This window comes from Neltuma alba, unplaced genomic scaffold (assembly GCF_004799145.2).
Source record: "Neltuma alba isolate B1F8T4 unplaced genomic scaffold, ASM479914v2 tig00011580_pilon, whole genome shotgun sequence".
Lineage (NCBI taxonomy): Eukaryota > Viridiplantae > Streptophyta > Magnoliopsida > Fabales > Fabaceae > Neltuma > Neltuma alba.
In genome coordinates this window covers 101,021-118,699 of record NW_021636233.1, presented here as the reverse complement: position 1 = coordinate 118,699, position 17,679 = coordinate 101,021, and the positions used below count along the sequence as shown (strand labels likewise).

Genomic DNA, 17,679 nt, shown 5'->3' with positions numbered 1-17,679 from the left:
TGCTCGGATGAAAGCAAAATGAATTATAATATCAATTACAGGTGAACAGTCTTTAATGCATAAATAAAGCAAGCAAAAATACAATTAGTATATTTAGAACATTTCAAACTAATAAAGGATGTTGTGACCAAATATATTTAAATAGTAGCTTTTGTCAGTTATCAGTACAGAAAAAAGGTTAAGCTAAGCCTTGCATAGCATTATAGCTTATGAATACGGACGAGGCTCGCTGGGGGAGTATAGGTTCCCGTGATTGTCTAGCTCTAATGTTAAAGTCTCAGTACCACGCTGCGACTTTTGCTCTGCCCTGAAACATTGCACGAAAGCGGATGATATTTTAATGAAGTGTCACATGTGACTTGGCCGGATGACACCAAGCCCTACTAATCTATTAGTCCGTAAACCACGTTCCCATGTAAACAAATATAAAAGTTAGTAATGCGTTGTGAAATGCACTTGTGACGGGGGAGGCTGGACGAAACCTCCATTGACTTAGAAGGCTTTCCTTGGAGAGATCTGTTCTTCCCCGGCCATGACTATGAAGCAGGTAGCAATGGATGACCAAATGCCATATCTTCCAAAAGAAATCATTCAAAACATTCTTGCGCGGCTTCCTGCAAGGTTCCTAATCCGATTTCTGTGCGTGTGCAAGCAGTGGAAAAATCTCATCAAGTCCCCTTCCTTCAGCTCCGACCACCTCCTCCACTCCTCTCATCAAAATCCGTGTCTCCTCTTCCTAATGAGAGGCGGCGATGATGCTTTGAACTGGCATTTGCTTGATTCTGAGATGCAAGTCCATCGAGTTCAGAACCATCCTTTGATTGATTATTTAAAGTGTGGTTGGGTCGTTGGTTCCAGTAATGGCCTCCTGTGCGTTAGAATCCGTAAGGATGGTATGTCTCATGACTCCCTTTTATTGTGCAATCCGACTATTAGGGAGGTCAGACAGTTGCCTAGAGCTACTGATGCTTTTCCACATCAGAATTTACATGTCGGATTTGGGTTTAGTCCAATTGTTAATGATTACAAGATAGTGAGAATTTATGTTGATATTCCGTTTGATGATATGATTGATAAAGTGTTAGTCTATTCATTAAGGACAGAGTCATGGAAGGAAATAGAACTGGGGATCTTAGTTGGTGTAAGTCTTAGCTCTCATGGTTTCACAGCTAATGGATCTATCTTCTGGTTTGGTTCTAAGCTGAAGCAGGAGGATGAAAATGGTAATCTTGTTGGTGGAAATGTGATAATTTCCTTTGACATAGCAACGGAAGTGTTTACATTGATGCCAAGACCTGCTTTAACCCTTGGATCACATCTCAAGACGCTCACTATGTATGAGAAAAAACTTGCAGTGCTTTGTTGTACTGCGATTGGAAATTCTAAATCTTTGATTGATTTGTGGGTGATGGAGGAGGGTACAGCTGCATCAGGGCAGAGATGCAGTTGGACTAAGAAATATTCTATTTGCCCGTACCCAGGTGTCTTACGCCCCCTGACTATTTGGAGGAATGAAGTTGTTTGCAGCATTTCAACTCGACGTGAAATGGAGAATGATGAAACAAACACAATTCTGTACAATCTTACTACTAAAGAATTTAAAAAGTTTGCTGTTAGCAGATGTTCTTGTGGTTATCATGTCTTCAATCATGTAGAAAGCCTTCTGCCAGTTGGAGGAATGAAGTTATCTGCAATGTTTGTGTAATCTAGACTCGATATCGAAGGTAAAGTGGAGCATAATGAATCAAAAACTATTCTATCTAATTTCTATTTTGGTGAAGGGCAGAACAAGAGGATTATGTTTAATTTATTATGTTTGTTCGTGAGTAGGAAACCTTAACAAGTGACCTCATGGAAGACTTGTGATGGATGGAATATTTTGGCTGCCTATTATCTTTAGCTAGCTTACCCCTTCAGTTTATCTGGTCTTGTTTCTCTTTGCGCCTTTGCTCCCTTCATTTTTACCTCTATTTGCATCAGTCTAGCATCAGTTTGATTGTTTTACATCACTATGGTTGTCTTATCTATAATAACATATGTTCTCTTGTCTTTCAAAGATGGATATATGCCACTTTGTTAAAGCAAGAAGTGATTCACTTTGGTTTAATACCTTAGTGTCGGGAGAGCATTAAGTTAATCATGAAGGTATTGTTGGAAAAAATATATTTTTAGCTTTTTTTGATAGCTTATCAAAATGAACTTTTTCCATCACATCCGTCGTGTTTAGCCTATGTTCTCCCAACTACTCACTCATGCTTCTACCAACTTACTCTTATTTAGCTTAACTAAAATCACTGTTTTTTTCCGGGGAAAAAAACACTGTACAAAGTCTCAGAATGTTCTGCTTTCATCATTTCAGATGTACCAAACACAGCGCTTTCACTTCCTTATGAGAAAGTCCATCTTCCCTTTTGAGCACGATGAAATGCATGGTAGTGAGCAGGCCAAGATCTTCGATGCCTCATTGTTGTATTAGATATGTTCAGAAGACTCAATGTAATGTAAGATCTTTCACAGATTTTGATCAGTGTTAAGATTGATTGCTTCTATCCCATACAAACTTGGTTTTATGTTTGGTTCGAGATGCATTCATGCTTCTTTGTTCGTTTCTGTGAGTATGGATTCATATTTCCAATGACTTCCATGCTGCAAAATAAAACTTTTTTTTTTTTTTGAAAGAGTGACCTTTTGAAAATTGTCTTGATAAAAATTGCTTACTTTATTTGAGTTGTTTAGCATAATGTTTTTTTTTGGATATATTAATTTCATCATATAGTAAATAGCTATTTAGAAAATCCATAAAATACGCACCCCCAAATCCATAACCATAGGATAAATATTTAACATATCAAGCTTATCAGAACGGGTAATCTACAAAATGGAAATGACATGAAACTTGGAGTTTCGAATGTTCATAATTGCATACTTGCCGTGATGTCCCACAGATATAGAGTATGATGATAAAACATAGTGGTATTATCACATTATGCTTGCTTTCATTCCCCCCCCCCCCCCCCCCAAAAAAAAAAAAACTGCCAATGCGTCTAGCTTCACATGGGCTCCTTTTGCCCATGTTGCCTTTAATGATGTATTGGGCGAATGGAAGCATAGTGCTCTCTGGCAGATACGCTCGAGAATTTGGTGGTCGGATGGAAGCAAAATGAATTATAACGCAGATAATTAGTATAAGATCTAAATAAGATATAAAAAAAATTATTTAAGTTAGTTATCATAATAAATGAATTTTATTTTTTTAAAATTATTTTGTTAATTATATACTCTTCTGATCCTTAATACAAGACTCATTTAACTAATTTGATTAGATTAAGGAAGTTAAATAAATTAGTTAATTATAAGAAATGTAACATGTCTTTCCTACAACACCATAATCATTTTTTTTAATACCGGGACTCTTTCTTCTATTTGATTATGGATGAGAGATCCATAGGAGTAATTTTAAAAAAATTAATAAATATGAGAAATGGGTCTTATATTTAGAATCAAAACCAACTCAATAATTGGGTCTTATATTAAGGATCGGAGGAGTATAATGAAACTACCTGTTTAATATATTCAATTATGATGGAGATTAGTGAGAGAGTAAAATAAATAAATATAAAAATAAAATAAAATTAGGTTTTCTATTTATGGGCAATTTGAATTTACAATTAATTCAGGACAGGAAGTAGTATCCATTACTGGTAAATACTGCATAAGTAAGTAAAATAGTTATTATCGTACTTGCTATTCAAATTGGTGTATTGTTAGTTTTAGCTTATGATTATCAGCGACAACGCCTTTTAACTTGCTTGACAGCGGCGCCTCATATAGCTTTTGAATATGGCCTGATGCTTTGCCACCCTGATGTTCAAAAGTCTGTACCGCTTTTGCTCTGCCACCAGAAGCATTACACGAAAATGGACAACGTTTTGATAAAGCTCGTCGATCACAAATCGTGGATGTTAGATAGGCAGATGTTGCAGTCAATGTAAGAATATGATACAGTATATTCTCTTTCCTTCTAAATATAAAACTCTTTTTATAATGTAATTCATATTATAAAAATGGTCTTATATTTATATTTAGGATCAGAAAAATGTTTAATATAAAAATTAATTAACTAATTTAATTTGAATAGATTAAAAAAATTAGTTAAATTAATTATTTATAATAAATAAGTGTTGTCTTTCTTAAAATATCTTTACTAATAAGTATATCAATTAGACAACTATTATGGCAAGAATTATCTTAAAAAAAAGAATAAATATGAAAAATAAAATAAATTGAAGTCTTATATTTAAAATAAAAACTCATTAATTTTTATTTTAATAGTATATTTGTCCTTTTATTGCCAACAAGGCAACAACTTAATTGTCATCAATATTTAATCAAATACACCATGAGCAGTACGCATTTTTCCAGTTAGTATTGAGCGATTTAAAAGGTTTTTTCCGACTGAGAGTTTAATTTAGAGTATGCTTGAATTAGCTTTTAGTTAGACAGAAATCACTTAATTAAAAGCTGTACGCTCAAATCCAAACCATAATTTTGAGAAATTAATCTATTTTGGACCCACTTTTAATGAACAGGTATTGGCCCACAAATACTCCGCTTTGAAGATTCTGAAAAACAAAAATAAACACCCGACGAAGTCGAAACGGCTTGTTCTTAATTTCTTGTATTGGTTCCTCCGATTGAATCCTGAAACCTTCGTCGATTGGGGGCTTCCTTAGAGAGATCTGTTTTTCCCTGGCGATAACTATGAAGCAGATCGTAATCGATGACGATGTACCCTTTCTTCCCGATGAAATCATCCTAAACATTCTCAAACGACTTCCTGCAAAATCCCTAGCCCGTTTTCAATGTGTCTCCGAACATTGGAAAAATCTCATCAAGAACCCATCTTTCATCGCTGACCACCTCCACCACTCCACTCATCAAAACCCTTGTCTTCTCTTTCGGCCGCAGAATAGCACAGGTCCTCTGAACTTACATTTGCTCGATTGCGAGAAGCAAGTCCATCGGGTACCAAACCATCCTTTGATTGACTATTTGAAGTGCGGTTGGTTCGTTGGTTCGAGCAATGGCTTGCTCTGCATTGGCATCAGTAAGGAGGGGGTATTTCATCATTCCCATTTATTGTGGAATCCAGCTACTAGAGAAGTCAAACAGGTGCCTAAACCTATTGATGATTTTGAGGGTCATTATTTACGTGTAGGATTTGGGTTCAGTCCAATTGTTAATGATTACAAGATAGTAAGAATTTATGTTGATGTGATATTTGATGATCTGGTTGAAAAAGTGGAAGTGTACTCATTAAGGACAGGATCATGGGAGAAAGTAGAATTGGGGATCTTAGATGGTGTAAGTATTAGTTCTGCCAGTTTCACTGCTAATGGAGCTATGTTTTGGTTTGGGTTTAAGCTGGAGGAGGAGGATGAAAACGGTAATATTGTTGCTGGAAATGTGATAATCTCGTTCGACATAGCAATGGATGTGTTTGCATTGATGCCAGTGCCTGCTTCAGCCCCTAGATCGCATCTCAAGAGGCTCACTATGTACGAGAACAAACTTGCTATGCTCTGTTGCACTATGATTGGAAATTCTGAATCTTCTTTGATTGATCTATGGGTGATGGAGGAGGGTACAATTGCAGCCGGGGAGAAATGGATTTGGACTAAGAAATATACTAGTAGCCCGTATCCATGCTTCTTATGCCCCATGACTATTTGGAGGAATGAAATTGTTTGCAGCATTTCAACTGGACGTCAAATGGATGATGAACCAACCACTGTTTTGTTCAATCTTACTACTAAAGAATTTACAGAGCTTGCTGTTGGCAGAAGTCGCTATGGGCATCATATTTTCAATCATGTAGAAAGCCTTATGCCAGTTGGGGGAACGAAATTATTCACAATGTTTGTGTAGCATCTGAACTTGTTAGTGATATTGAAGGCAAAGTGGAAAATGATGAACAGAAAAATACTCTATCTCAGATCAACTTCACCACTAATGAATTCAATATGTTTTCTACGCTTGGATGCATCATTGGTGTGGTATTTTAAGTTATGTAGTAAGCATCTACTAATTGGCCACATCCGCATTGAAGAACCAAGATCTTAAGTACTTTTTGGTATATTGCAAGTTTCTGAGTTCAAGAACTTTCATTGAAATGACATTATGCTTTATTTACTTTTCATGTGGCTTCTATAAATCTGTAAATCCCTAATATGTAACTCATGGATGGAGATTTTTGATGAATGGAATATTTTTGCTTCTCATGTTGTTCAGTTAACTTAACCCCTCTTTCTTATATCTCCCTCTCCCTCTCTGTTTTGCACTTCTTCCCTTCATTCTTACCTCTGTTTGCATCATTCTAGCATCAGTTAGTTTGTGTTTCAAATCGCAGTATTTAGCCCCGTGTATTATATCATGTTGTTCAGTTCTCTTTCAAGGTGGATGCTTAATTTAGTTGCTGGTATGTGCTTGTTAGGTCATCGGGAGTATTTGCTATGATTTTTTTTGTAAAGTTGATCATGCAAAGTTTTAGAATCTTTTTCCCTCATCATTTTATATATACTGGATACAGCTTTTTCAATTCACTATGAGAAAATACTTCTTCCCATGGCACTAGACGAAGCATAGATCTTCTATGCCTCATTGTTATTATTTTGGATATGTTCAAATGTTCGAATGAATATGATATCCCTCACAGTCTCATTTTTCAATCGTTGTGCCAAGATTGAAAGAATCGTATCAATGGGCCGCTTTTGATCAAGTGTTAATTTCTTGTCTTCCGTACAAACTCGGCTTGATAGTATATTGGTGATATTTTCTTGCTTGTTCTTCTTAAAGACTATGCGTTAACATTTAAAATTTTTTCACACTGCAGAACATCTTTTGAAAGGGTTTGTCCTCTCAACTGATTATCTTAAAAACACTTGCTTACCTTATTTCTTCAGCTTCATCGTATATTCAAATGCCTTCGTGTTTCATTCTGATGGATACGTAGACCTGTGATCTTTTTGACAACCAGAAGAGGCCAAATTTGAGATCTTTTTGGTAAGAAAGCAATTCATTAAGCTAAATTGCTCATTTGGTACCCGTTCATGTGCTACTAAACGGGATATCTTTTTTCTGCTGGATGACTTCTCCAACATTACAATATATATTTTTTGGTCCTATAAGACTCTTTAACTCTGTATTTTTATAATGTCATTTTGTTGATTATATGTATAAATAAAAAAAGGAACAATCTAGGAAATCCAGTTTGCAATTTCATAGACTTTATGCAAGTTTATCTATGGTATACATTGACACACAATGCTGGGCATGGTCGGTCATATAACCCAAAAAATGGAAAGGATTGAGACAAGATGCTTCCTGTCAAAAGATATTAGGAACAAAGGTAAAAGAACAAAATTACCTATTGTAATATTAAAAAAAAGCACCAAGTACCATAATAAAATATTGAGTTCAAAAATATACATGTATAAATAGACCAAGTACTATAATAAAATATTGAGTGCAAAAATATACATATATATTTTAAAATGAGGCAAAAATACCGCTTCTGTTAATTCTCCCAAACGGCAGTTGCTTTTTATTTTTGTGGGACCCATCCAGTGTTATATGCTTATTTGAGTCAATACCAGCTCACCCTGGCCTTTTTCTCTCTCCCTCTCCTCTTAACACGTAACCCTTCCCCCACTGCTAACACCTTCCCTTCTATCATCGCTCTCTCTCTCTCTGTAACCATTTCTTTTTATTGCAATTTTCTCTCTCTTTATGGCATGTTAGGACCAGACTTGCTCTGTTTACCTCCACCATTGCACCGCCGCCGCCATAGCCACCTTTGATGATCCTAAAAATATCCACAAGCTTTGCGCTATTATCCCCCATTACCTCATCTGAGATGCCATCGTAGCTGCTAACATCGCCTTTGGTACTCTTGATCTCTCTGAACTTGCATAATGGATTGGAGACTTGTGTTATCTTAGCCTATGATTTTCTTTCTTAAACTTGCTTCCTGTCATTGATTCATTTGAGCTTAATTGTTTCCCTTGAGTGAATGAATCATGGGATTCCATTTTAGTTTCATTGCCACGCAACAATGCTCGTCAACGGTGATAAAGACAATGAAAATGACAATGAAGAGTGCTCGTCCCTGATCAAAGGATGTTTTTTCCAATGAAGCTTGCTCTTGCGATGGAGCTTGCTGTTGTAATAATTCTTTCAAGCTTCTCCTCTGCATGGGCATCATTGTCGAATTAGAAATGGGAGAAAGAGAGAGACGGTGTTCATTGGGCAATGAGGAGAGAGAGTGTGGAAGGAAGAAAGAAAGGCAGGATGAGAGGGAGAGAGACTGACAAAATCAAAAGAATGCAGAGGGCAGCTGACTAGGACAAAAGTGGGTCCCACAAAAAAGTAAAACATAACAGACGATTGGGCGAGTTAACGGATATGGTATTTTTGCCCCATTTTGAGATGTATATGTATATTTTTGCTCTTAATATTTTATTATACTTTTTTTTGATATTAAAATAAATAATTTTGCCCCTTCACCGTAAGAAAACTTAATGCGCAAGTTATAATTTCACTTGATTTTTAATCAGGATTTTATGTTTTTTAACTAGTTTCTTATAGTTTAATTTAATCTAGTTCAATCTTAACGCTCTAATGAATTTAAAGATTATTTCAGGCTAATAGCTAATACCATTAATTATTATTTTGAAACGATGATTGGAAATTAGCTAAAAGAAACTGAATTTCAAATGATTTTTTTTTTCGTAAAAGAGACATTATGTAGGGAAAAAGATAGAAAAATGCTATCTTAACTTCATAATGACCAAAACATCTGCTAAATTTGGAAAATGCCATTTTGGTCACATGAGACCAAATTGGCATTATTATATTAAATGAAAAGACCAAATTGTCCTTCTTTTTAAATATTGTTTTTAAAGTATCATAGCCCCATTGGCCGACCGGTCGCCGGAGCTTCGGCAACGGCAATCACCGGAACTCCGGCGACCGGCAGACAATTGGTCACCAAAGCTCTGTCCGTTAGAAATTTTTTTAAAAAAATTTTTTACAACTTGAATATAATGGTTAACAACTTTTGTGACGCCATTAACAATTTCAATATAACAATTACCAACAGGTTTTCTGAAAAATTCAACAAGTTTCGATGGCCAGAAATAAATTTTTTTGGAAATTTTTACAACTTCAGTATAACAGTTAACAACTTTTGTAATGCTATTAACAACTTTAGTCTAGCGGTTAACAATAGGTTTTTGAAAAAATTCAATAATTGGACGCTACAGCTCCGGCTGTCGGAAACAATTTTCTTGAAAATTTTTACAACTTCAGTATAACGGTTAACTTTTGTAACATTATTAACAACTTTAGTATAGTAGTTAACAACAGGTTTTCTAAGAAATTCAACGAGCTCTGGTGTCCGAAAATAATTTTTTAAAATTTTTTTTACAATTTCAGTATAACAGTTAACAACTTTTGTAACGCTATTAACAACTTCAGTATAGCGGTTAACAACATGTTTTTTGGGAAATTCAATAATTGGACGGCACAACTCCGGCGCTCGAAAACAATTTTATTGAAAATTTTTATAACTTCAGTATAACAGTTAACAACTTTTGTAATGCTTTTAACAACTTTAGTATAGCAATTAACAACAGGTTTTCTGGGAAATTCAACAAGTTCCGGTGTCCGAAAATAATTCTTTTGAAAATTTTTACAACTTCAGTATAACGGTTAATAACTTTTGTAACATTATTAACAACTTCAGTATAGCAATTAAAAACAGGTTTTTCGAGAAATTCAGCAATTGGTCGCTGGAGCTCCAGCATTTTTTTAAAAATTTTTACAACTTCAATAGAACAGTTAACAACTTTTGTAATGTTATTAACAACTTTAATATAGCGGTTAACAACAGGTTTTTGGAGAAATTCAACAATTGGTTGCTAGAGCTTCGACGGCCAAAAACAATTCTTTTGAAAATTTTTACAACTTCAATATAATAATTACTCCCCCCGTTCCTTATTATAAGAGACATTTGATGCTTGTGGAATGTTCCTATATATAAGAGACACTTAGAAGTTGTCTCTACTTTTTTGTGTTGATTTCCTATTTTACCCATATTTATTGCCTCCAACTCACACTCTCTCTCCTTCCCACTTCTCTTTCTTTTAATAATTTACCATTGTTCTCTCTCATGCTCTCTCTCATGCTCTCTCTCCTTATTAATGAGGGCATTTTTGGAGAAAAAAATTATACTTTTTACATATTGATTGTTCTTAACTAATTTTAACTATTTTTTTGATCAACGTAATTCGGTTATTCGTCTCTTATAATAAGGAACGGAGGGAGTAACAACTTTTGTAACACTATTAACAACTTCAGTATAACAGTTAACAACAGGTTTTTGGGAAAATTCAACAATTGGTCGCCAGAGCTCCAGCGATTGGAAACAATTTTTTTAAAATTTTTAAAATTTAGTATAACAGTTAACAATTTTTATAATGTTATTAACAACTTCAATATAGCAGTTAACAATAAGTTTTTCAAAAAAAATTCAAAAAGTAATATTTTTACAACTTCAATAATATCGTTAACAAGTTCTGTAACTCTATCAACAATTTTAGTATAACATTTAACAACAGATTTTTTGGGAAAGTCAACAAGCTCCAGTGGCCAGAAATAAAATTTTTGAAAATTTTTACAACTTCAGTATAACAGTTAACAATTTTTGTAACGTTGTTAACAATTTCAGTATAGCGGTTAACAACAGGTTTTTCAAAATATTCAAAAAATAACATTTTTACAACTTTAGTAATGTCGTTAACAAACTCAAAAACTTGTTTTTAACTGTTATATCACAGTTGTTAATAGATATACAAAAGTTGTTAACCACTATACTGAAATTGTAAAAATTTTCAAAAAAAAAAGTAGTTGTTAAAGTTATAAAAATGCCTTTTTTTTTTGAATTTTTAAGAAAACCTGTTGTTAACTGCTATACTAAAGTTGTTAATAGCATTACAAAAGTTGTTAACCATTATACTGAAATTGTAAAAATTTTCAAGAAAATTGCTTCTGACCGCCGGAGCTGCAGCGTCCAATTATTGAATTTTTCAAAAAACCTGTTGTTAACTACTATACTGAAATTGTTAATAATGTTACAAAAGTTGTTAACCGTTGTATTGAAGTTGTAAAAAATTTTTAAAAAATTATTTCCGGACACTAGAGCTTGTTGAATTTCTCAGAAAACCTGTTGTTAACTGCTATACTAAAGTTGTTAATAGCATTACAAAAGTTGTTAACCGTTATACTGAAGTTGTAAAAATTTTCAAGAAAATTGTTTCTGATCACTGGAGTTGCAGCGTCAAATTATTGAATTTCTTCAAAAACCTGTTGTTAACCGCTATACTGAAGTTAGTAATAACGTTACAAAAGTTATTAACTGTTATACTCAAGTTGTAAAAATTTCCAAAAAATTTATTTCCGGCTGCCAGAACTTGTTGAATCTTTCAGAAAACCTGTTGTTAGTTGTTATACTGAAATTGTTAATAACGTCACAAAAGTTGATAACCGTTATACTTAAGTTGTAAAAATTTTCAAAAAAAATTTTTCCAATCGACGGAGCTCCGGTGACTACCGTTGCCAGAGCTCCGGCGACCGGCCAGCCAGTGGGACTGTAATACTTTAAAAACAATATTTAAAAGGAAGGGTAATTTGATCTTTTCATTTGATATAATAATGCCAATTTGGTCTCATGTGACCAAAATGGTATTTTCTAAATTTAGCTAATATTCTGGTCATTATGAAGTTAAGATAACATTTTTCTGTCTTTTTTCCCATTATGTATTCAAATATCAAATTAAATTTAGAAAATCTGGGAAGGCCAAAAGGTTATTTGTTGTGTTCTACTACCTCCGGTCCTAATTATAAGAGTTGATTGACTAATTTGAAGAGACTAAAAAAGTATGTTATTTTAGTTATTTATCATAAATAAGTGTTGTCTTTCCTAAAATGTCCTTGCTAATTAAGTGTGTTGGCTAGAACTACGATTATTAAAAAGACTATCTTGGAAAAAAATGTATAAATATTAGAAACAAAATGGATTGGGGTCTTATATTTAGGATCAAAATAAAAGTCAAACAAAATCTTATACTCCTCCGGTCCTTAATGTAAGACCCATTTAACTAATTTGATTAGATTAAGGAAGTTAGGTAAATTAGTTAATTATAAGAAAAGTGACACATTTTTCCTAAAACACCATGATCATCTTTTTTAATACACCCTCTCCCTCTTCTACTTGATTATAGTTGAGGGAGTATTCATAAGAGTAATTTAGAGAAAATTGATAAATATGAGAAATGAGTCTTATATTTAGGACCAAAGCCAACTCAAAAATTGGGTCCTATATTAAGGATCGGAGGAGTATTAAGGACTAGAGATAGTATAATCTAATAATTGATTAAAAGAAAGAATATTTAGTATGCTAAGTTACATTTTTCGGCAAGGATTTGTTGATTCACTGATTATTGATCTCGGCTTTAAAAGGGGCAAATAATAATAATAATAATAATAATAATAATAATAATAATAATAATAATAAGCCCTCCTTCGTTATGTCGCCTCCTGAAGTTCCTTCAGCGCCATTTGATCATCGAGCTACGAGTAGAGCACGATGAAGCGGGTGATAATGGACGGCGACCCACTGTCTTTTACCTAAGAAACCATATCAAACATTCTCAAACGGCTTCCGCCTTCCTGTAAAATCCCTAATCCGATTTCAATGTGTGTGCAAACATTGGAAAAATGTCTTTAAAGCCCCCATCTTTTATCCATGACCACCTTTACCAAATTGCATGTCCGTGAATCTGTGTTGCCCAAATGTAATGGTTGCGATGATAGAGTCTGCTTTGCGTTACACTTCTGCAGCTGACATCTCAAGCGTATCAGTTGGCAAGGTAATTTGATTGACACGCACTGTGTTTTCTCTTGTGCAATTGGTAATCAATCTTATGGCCGCCCTGATATACTTCTGAGATGCAGTTTTAAGCCTTTGGCAGATTCAACTGAGCTATGCCATTCTAAGATCATGAACATGAGATATACTTCCGCCATGCATATTATAGTGGTTGCATTTTTCCCCCCAAGGCTGTGATGAATTTTTTTTAGTGCACTACTGTAGGTTAGGTTTCATGTGTAACAGGTGGCATGGTAGTTTGATTGAGGTGCCTTTTGACTTGGGGAACTTTGTTTTCCCTTATACCATTGGTGCTCAATCATATAGCCGCCCTGGTATACTTTTCTAATGCAGTTGTAAGAATTTTGCAAACTCAACGGAGCTATGTTTTGGTTTGGGTGGAAGAAAGGTTCAAGAGATACGATAGTTTCATTTGATATAGCAAATGAAGTGTTTGCTCTGATAACAAGGCCTGATTCTTCTATTCGAACATCTAGGCTTACTGTGTATGGGAACAAACTCGCTGTGCTTTCTTGTTCTTCTATAGGAGACTCTGAAACTTTGATTGAACTGCGGGTGATGGAGGATAGTAGAGTTGCATCTTGGGCTAAGAAATTTAGTAGCTGTCTCTTTCCATGCTCGGTATGTCCAGTGACTATTTGGATGAATCAAATTATTTGTCAGGATACTACGGTTACTATTGGTAGTGATGAAAATGGAGGTTGGAGGATGTATGAAAAACAAAAATTTACTCTGTTAAATATTTCTACGAATGAATTGGAGACATCTGATATCAGCAAATGTGGCGTTGGCGGTGACAGTGGCTGTGAGGGATACGACTATGCAGAAAAGTCTTGTGCGAATCAGATGAAAGAAATTGTGATATTGACTGGCGGTGACAGTGACAGTGACAGTGACTGTTGGCGGTTAAGAGTCATTAGTGATATTGACTGTTAAGTGGAAAATGAAGCAAAATTTGTTTTAGTTTTTTTCAATCTCACCGCTAATGACTGTACTTGTAATCCATGCCCTTTGTAGAAGTCATTTAGAATAATCAATGCGCCTCTATATTTAGTACCAGTTGGCAGTTGCTTCTAACTGGATTTTTTTCTGGGGTTTTTTTACCCAAATATGATAAAGAATAAAAAAATATATTTAGATACGATAGAAGATCTTTGCCTGTCCAAAGTCATTTATTTTCTTATATTAATAACCGAGAGTAGTAATTGGCTTCCATAGAAACTTGACTCTTGGTTTAATCAAAATTTCAAAACTGCTCCTACGAAATATAATCTATATCAGGAAGAGGTTCAATATCTTGCCACTCAAACTGAACCATGAGAAGATTGAAGAAAATCTTTTCCATGCCATCTTTCATCAAGTAATAATTACTCGTCTTCCTTAAAAAATAATAAGATAGACATTATAATTGAATTAATAACTAACGACAAATAATATTGTCACTGTATATATTCTCGCCAATTACTTTAAATTACAGACAAAATTATCTACAAAACTACAATTTAAATTATTGTTGTAATAAGGAAAATTTTATTTTTATTGGACAACATGTGATAATAGCAATATGTATTTGAATATTTAATATGTATTTTTTTTAATAAAAATGGCTTAATGTATTTAACCTTTTTTCTTAACCAGCCTTTATGTCTTTAACCTTACACATAATATGCACAAACATATATATATATATATATATATATATGCATGTATCTTAGTCTTCATGTAAAAAATATAATTAGAAATGAAATGACACCTTTACCATGTTTAATACTCTGTGTGTGTGTGTGTGTATTTACATAAAAGTGGCGTTCTATATTTAACTATGCACATAATATATATACTGTGCAGAGATGTATATTAATCTTGACTCTTGAGGTAAACCAAAAATGTGTGCGACGTAATTAGAAATGGCTTGATCTGTTTCCGACGCAATAATGGATCCATTTTCTTATGGAATCCCGCAGGTCAGGCCGGTGTTCGAAACCGCTAATAATTCTGAGCGTAGAGATTTCCGTATAGGATTTGGGTTCAGTTCAATTGTTAACGATTACAAGATAGTGAGATTTCATGTTTCCACGGTTAAACGGGTTATTCGTTCTGCTTATTAGGTACTAATCTGGTTAATCAAGTGTACATATATTCATTAAGCACAGGGTCATGGACGGAAACAGAATTTGGGAACCTAGATGGTGTGTCTCTTGTGTCTTACGGCGTGTCTGCGAAAGGAGCTATCTTTTGGTTTGGGTTTATGCTAAGTATGGGGGAGCAGGATGAAAATGATGGTCATGTGGTTGTTTCATTTCACATAGCAACAGAAGTGTTTACTTTGATACCATTATCTTCTTCAGCCCCTAAATCATACCGCAAAAGTCTTACTGTACATGAAAATAAGCTTCCTATGCTTTCTCACCCTAATAATATTGGAGACTTTGAATTTTCATTGATTGATTTGTAGGTGATGGAGGAGGGAACAGACGCATCTGGGGGAAAATGGAATTGGACTAAGAAATATAGTATCAGCCCCTATCCATGCTTGTTGCATCCAGGGGTTATTTGGAGGAACGAAATAGTCTGCAATTTTATATGCATTGGTGCAACTGAACTTGAAGTACATGAAGGGGAAGGAAAAGTTGTTCTGTTCAATACCATCACTAATGAATGTAACATGGTTACTATTCCCTATTATATGGCGATGGCAATGGTTTGCTTTTCAATTATGTGGCTAGTCTTGTTTCAGTTTTCAACAACCGCAATGAAGAGTTTTGATCCTAAATCTTCATTATTCAGTCGCAGATTCAGTGTAAGCTATTTTGTAGGAAAAGAACCCATAACTATTATCATTATCCTAAAGGCAGCTCCAAACACGTGGGGAAGGTGAATAAGATACTTAATGATGGGTGGGAGGTGAAAGTTAGACACATGCTCAGAGAAGGGAACTTCGTGGCAGATCAGCTAGCCAAGATGAGCCTAAGTCACAATCTTGGTTCATACTGGCTGGAAAGTCCTCCTGCTAATATTGGTTTTTGGCTTGATAGGGATAGATTGGGCAGATCTTGCCCCCATCATATTCAGTTTTAATTAGTTTGGGCTTTGGCCCCCTTTCGGTATCCAAAAAAAAAAAAAGAACCCATAACTATTATGATCATTTTGTACCTTTGAGGGTTGATTCCCTTTTGAGTTTTTATCCGGAATGGTAAGTACAGAGGTTTAGTACCTGCTGATTTTAGCTTCATTTGACCTGCCTGTGTATAATATTAGGTTTTCAGTTTTCTGTCAAGGATATATAAGTTAGTTGATGATATGTGGATTATTGTGAAGCAAATTTGAGCTGCGTGCGTTTTCATTTCACTTATGCTGATTTATGAGAATTGTTTTCCGCCTAACTAGAGGGAGCATGCTAGTGTTTGCTAAGAGTTTTCTGTGAGGTTCACAATATAAAGGCTCTGTTGATTTTTTTTTTCCCCCAACCAATCCAGTCATTTCACTCTCACCTCTAGGTGCCGTGGAGACATTGTTTTACCTCTTGCTTTCAGTTTCTTCATCCCCACTTTTTATTTTTTTGTGTTATCATTTCATGTATATCTCTCACAATTTTTTATTATTTTCACTTTCCTACGAGAAAGTTTTCTCCCCTCAAGCACTATGAAATAAATGGCTTTGGACGGGCAAAGATCTTCTATCGTGCAATCTTATTTTAGATATTCTCAGAAGATTTCAATCATCATGTGGAGGATGAAATAAAATCTTTTCAATACACCTTTTTTCATCATTCATTTGATTACTTGTTTTCCTTAAAGCCTTGACTCTTGGTTTAATCAATGTGATACTTTCTTCAGATATTGTGTTTTGGTTGAATGATGATCATTTGTATATGTGAGGATGCTATTTGCTGCAATTACTTTTTTTTGTGTCTGACTGCCTGTTTTCAGAAACTATGAGGCCAAGGTTATGAATTTGTGTAGCTGTTCCTCTCATGCAGCTTCCATCTTCATGTGTGGGACTTTGGCTCTGAAGAAGGGGATGAAGATGGCTCTAGATTTGGGATTTGATCAGGTCGTGTTTGAGTCTTCATTGGTTTTGGCCAAAAAAACCTTGGTTTGGGAGCAAGCACGCGGGGGCTGGCTTCTGAGGTAGAAAAACTGGGCTTGTCAAGTCTTCCCTCTCACTTCCTCTTTTAGCTGGACATTCCTACCCTTCGTGTTTTTCCCAGCGCTTCTCAGATTCAATTACTCATGGGATTTTCTTGTATTCGCTGTTTTTATATTTTGAAACTATGAGTGCAAGCTCTTTCTCACTCTGCACAACAATCATATTTTTTGTTGGCAAAATAAATTATTTTACAAGAAAATATTTAATTATTTTATTAATATTTATATACGCATTAATTTTTTTATTTATATTATTTATCTCTTATTTATTATGTTACCAAAACATATATTATTAACAAATTTATTATTTCAAATAAACATATATTATAAAATATATCTTATATGTAATTATCATTTATACTTATGTCTTTTTTAGTAATTTCTACATATAAAAAAGCACTTCTGACAATAACTATCCAAACACTCTCACTTTTTCAGAAAATCTATTCTTTCAAAATCTATTCTCCAGAAGCTATTCTCCAAACCATGGTTTGACTTCATCCAAACACCCCCTTAACCTTT

The 17,679-nt window shown here is 34.4% G+C and overlaps 2 protein-coding genes across 2 annotated transcripts; both read left to right on the top strand.

Moving 5' to 3' along the window:
- Positions 1-513: 513 nt before the first annotated feature.
- On the top strand, positions 514-2,623 carry LOC114715271 (F-box protein At3g07870-like). The gene is made up of 2 exons (XM_028900067.1): positions 514-1,724; positions 2,360-2,623. Exon 1 carries the CDS (start codon positions 533-535, stop codon positions 1,703-1,705), a length of 1,173 nt encoding a protein of 390 aa, XP_028755900.1. The 5' UTR covers positions 514-532; the 3' UTR covers positions 1,706-1,724; positions 2,360-2,623.
- Positions 2,624-4,761: 2,138 nt separating this feature from the next.
- LOC114715265 (F-box/kelch-repeat protein At3g06240-like) lies at positions 4,762-5,928 on the top strand. The gene has a single exon (XM_028900060.1). The coding sequence runs from the start codon at positions 4,762-4,764 to the stop codon at positions 5,926-5,928; it is 1,167 nt and encodes a 388-aa protein (XP_028755893.1).
- Positions 5,929-17,679: the final 11,751 nt, after the last annotated feature.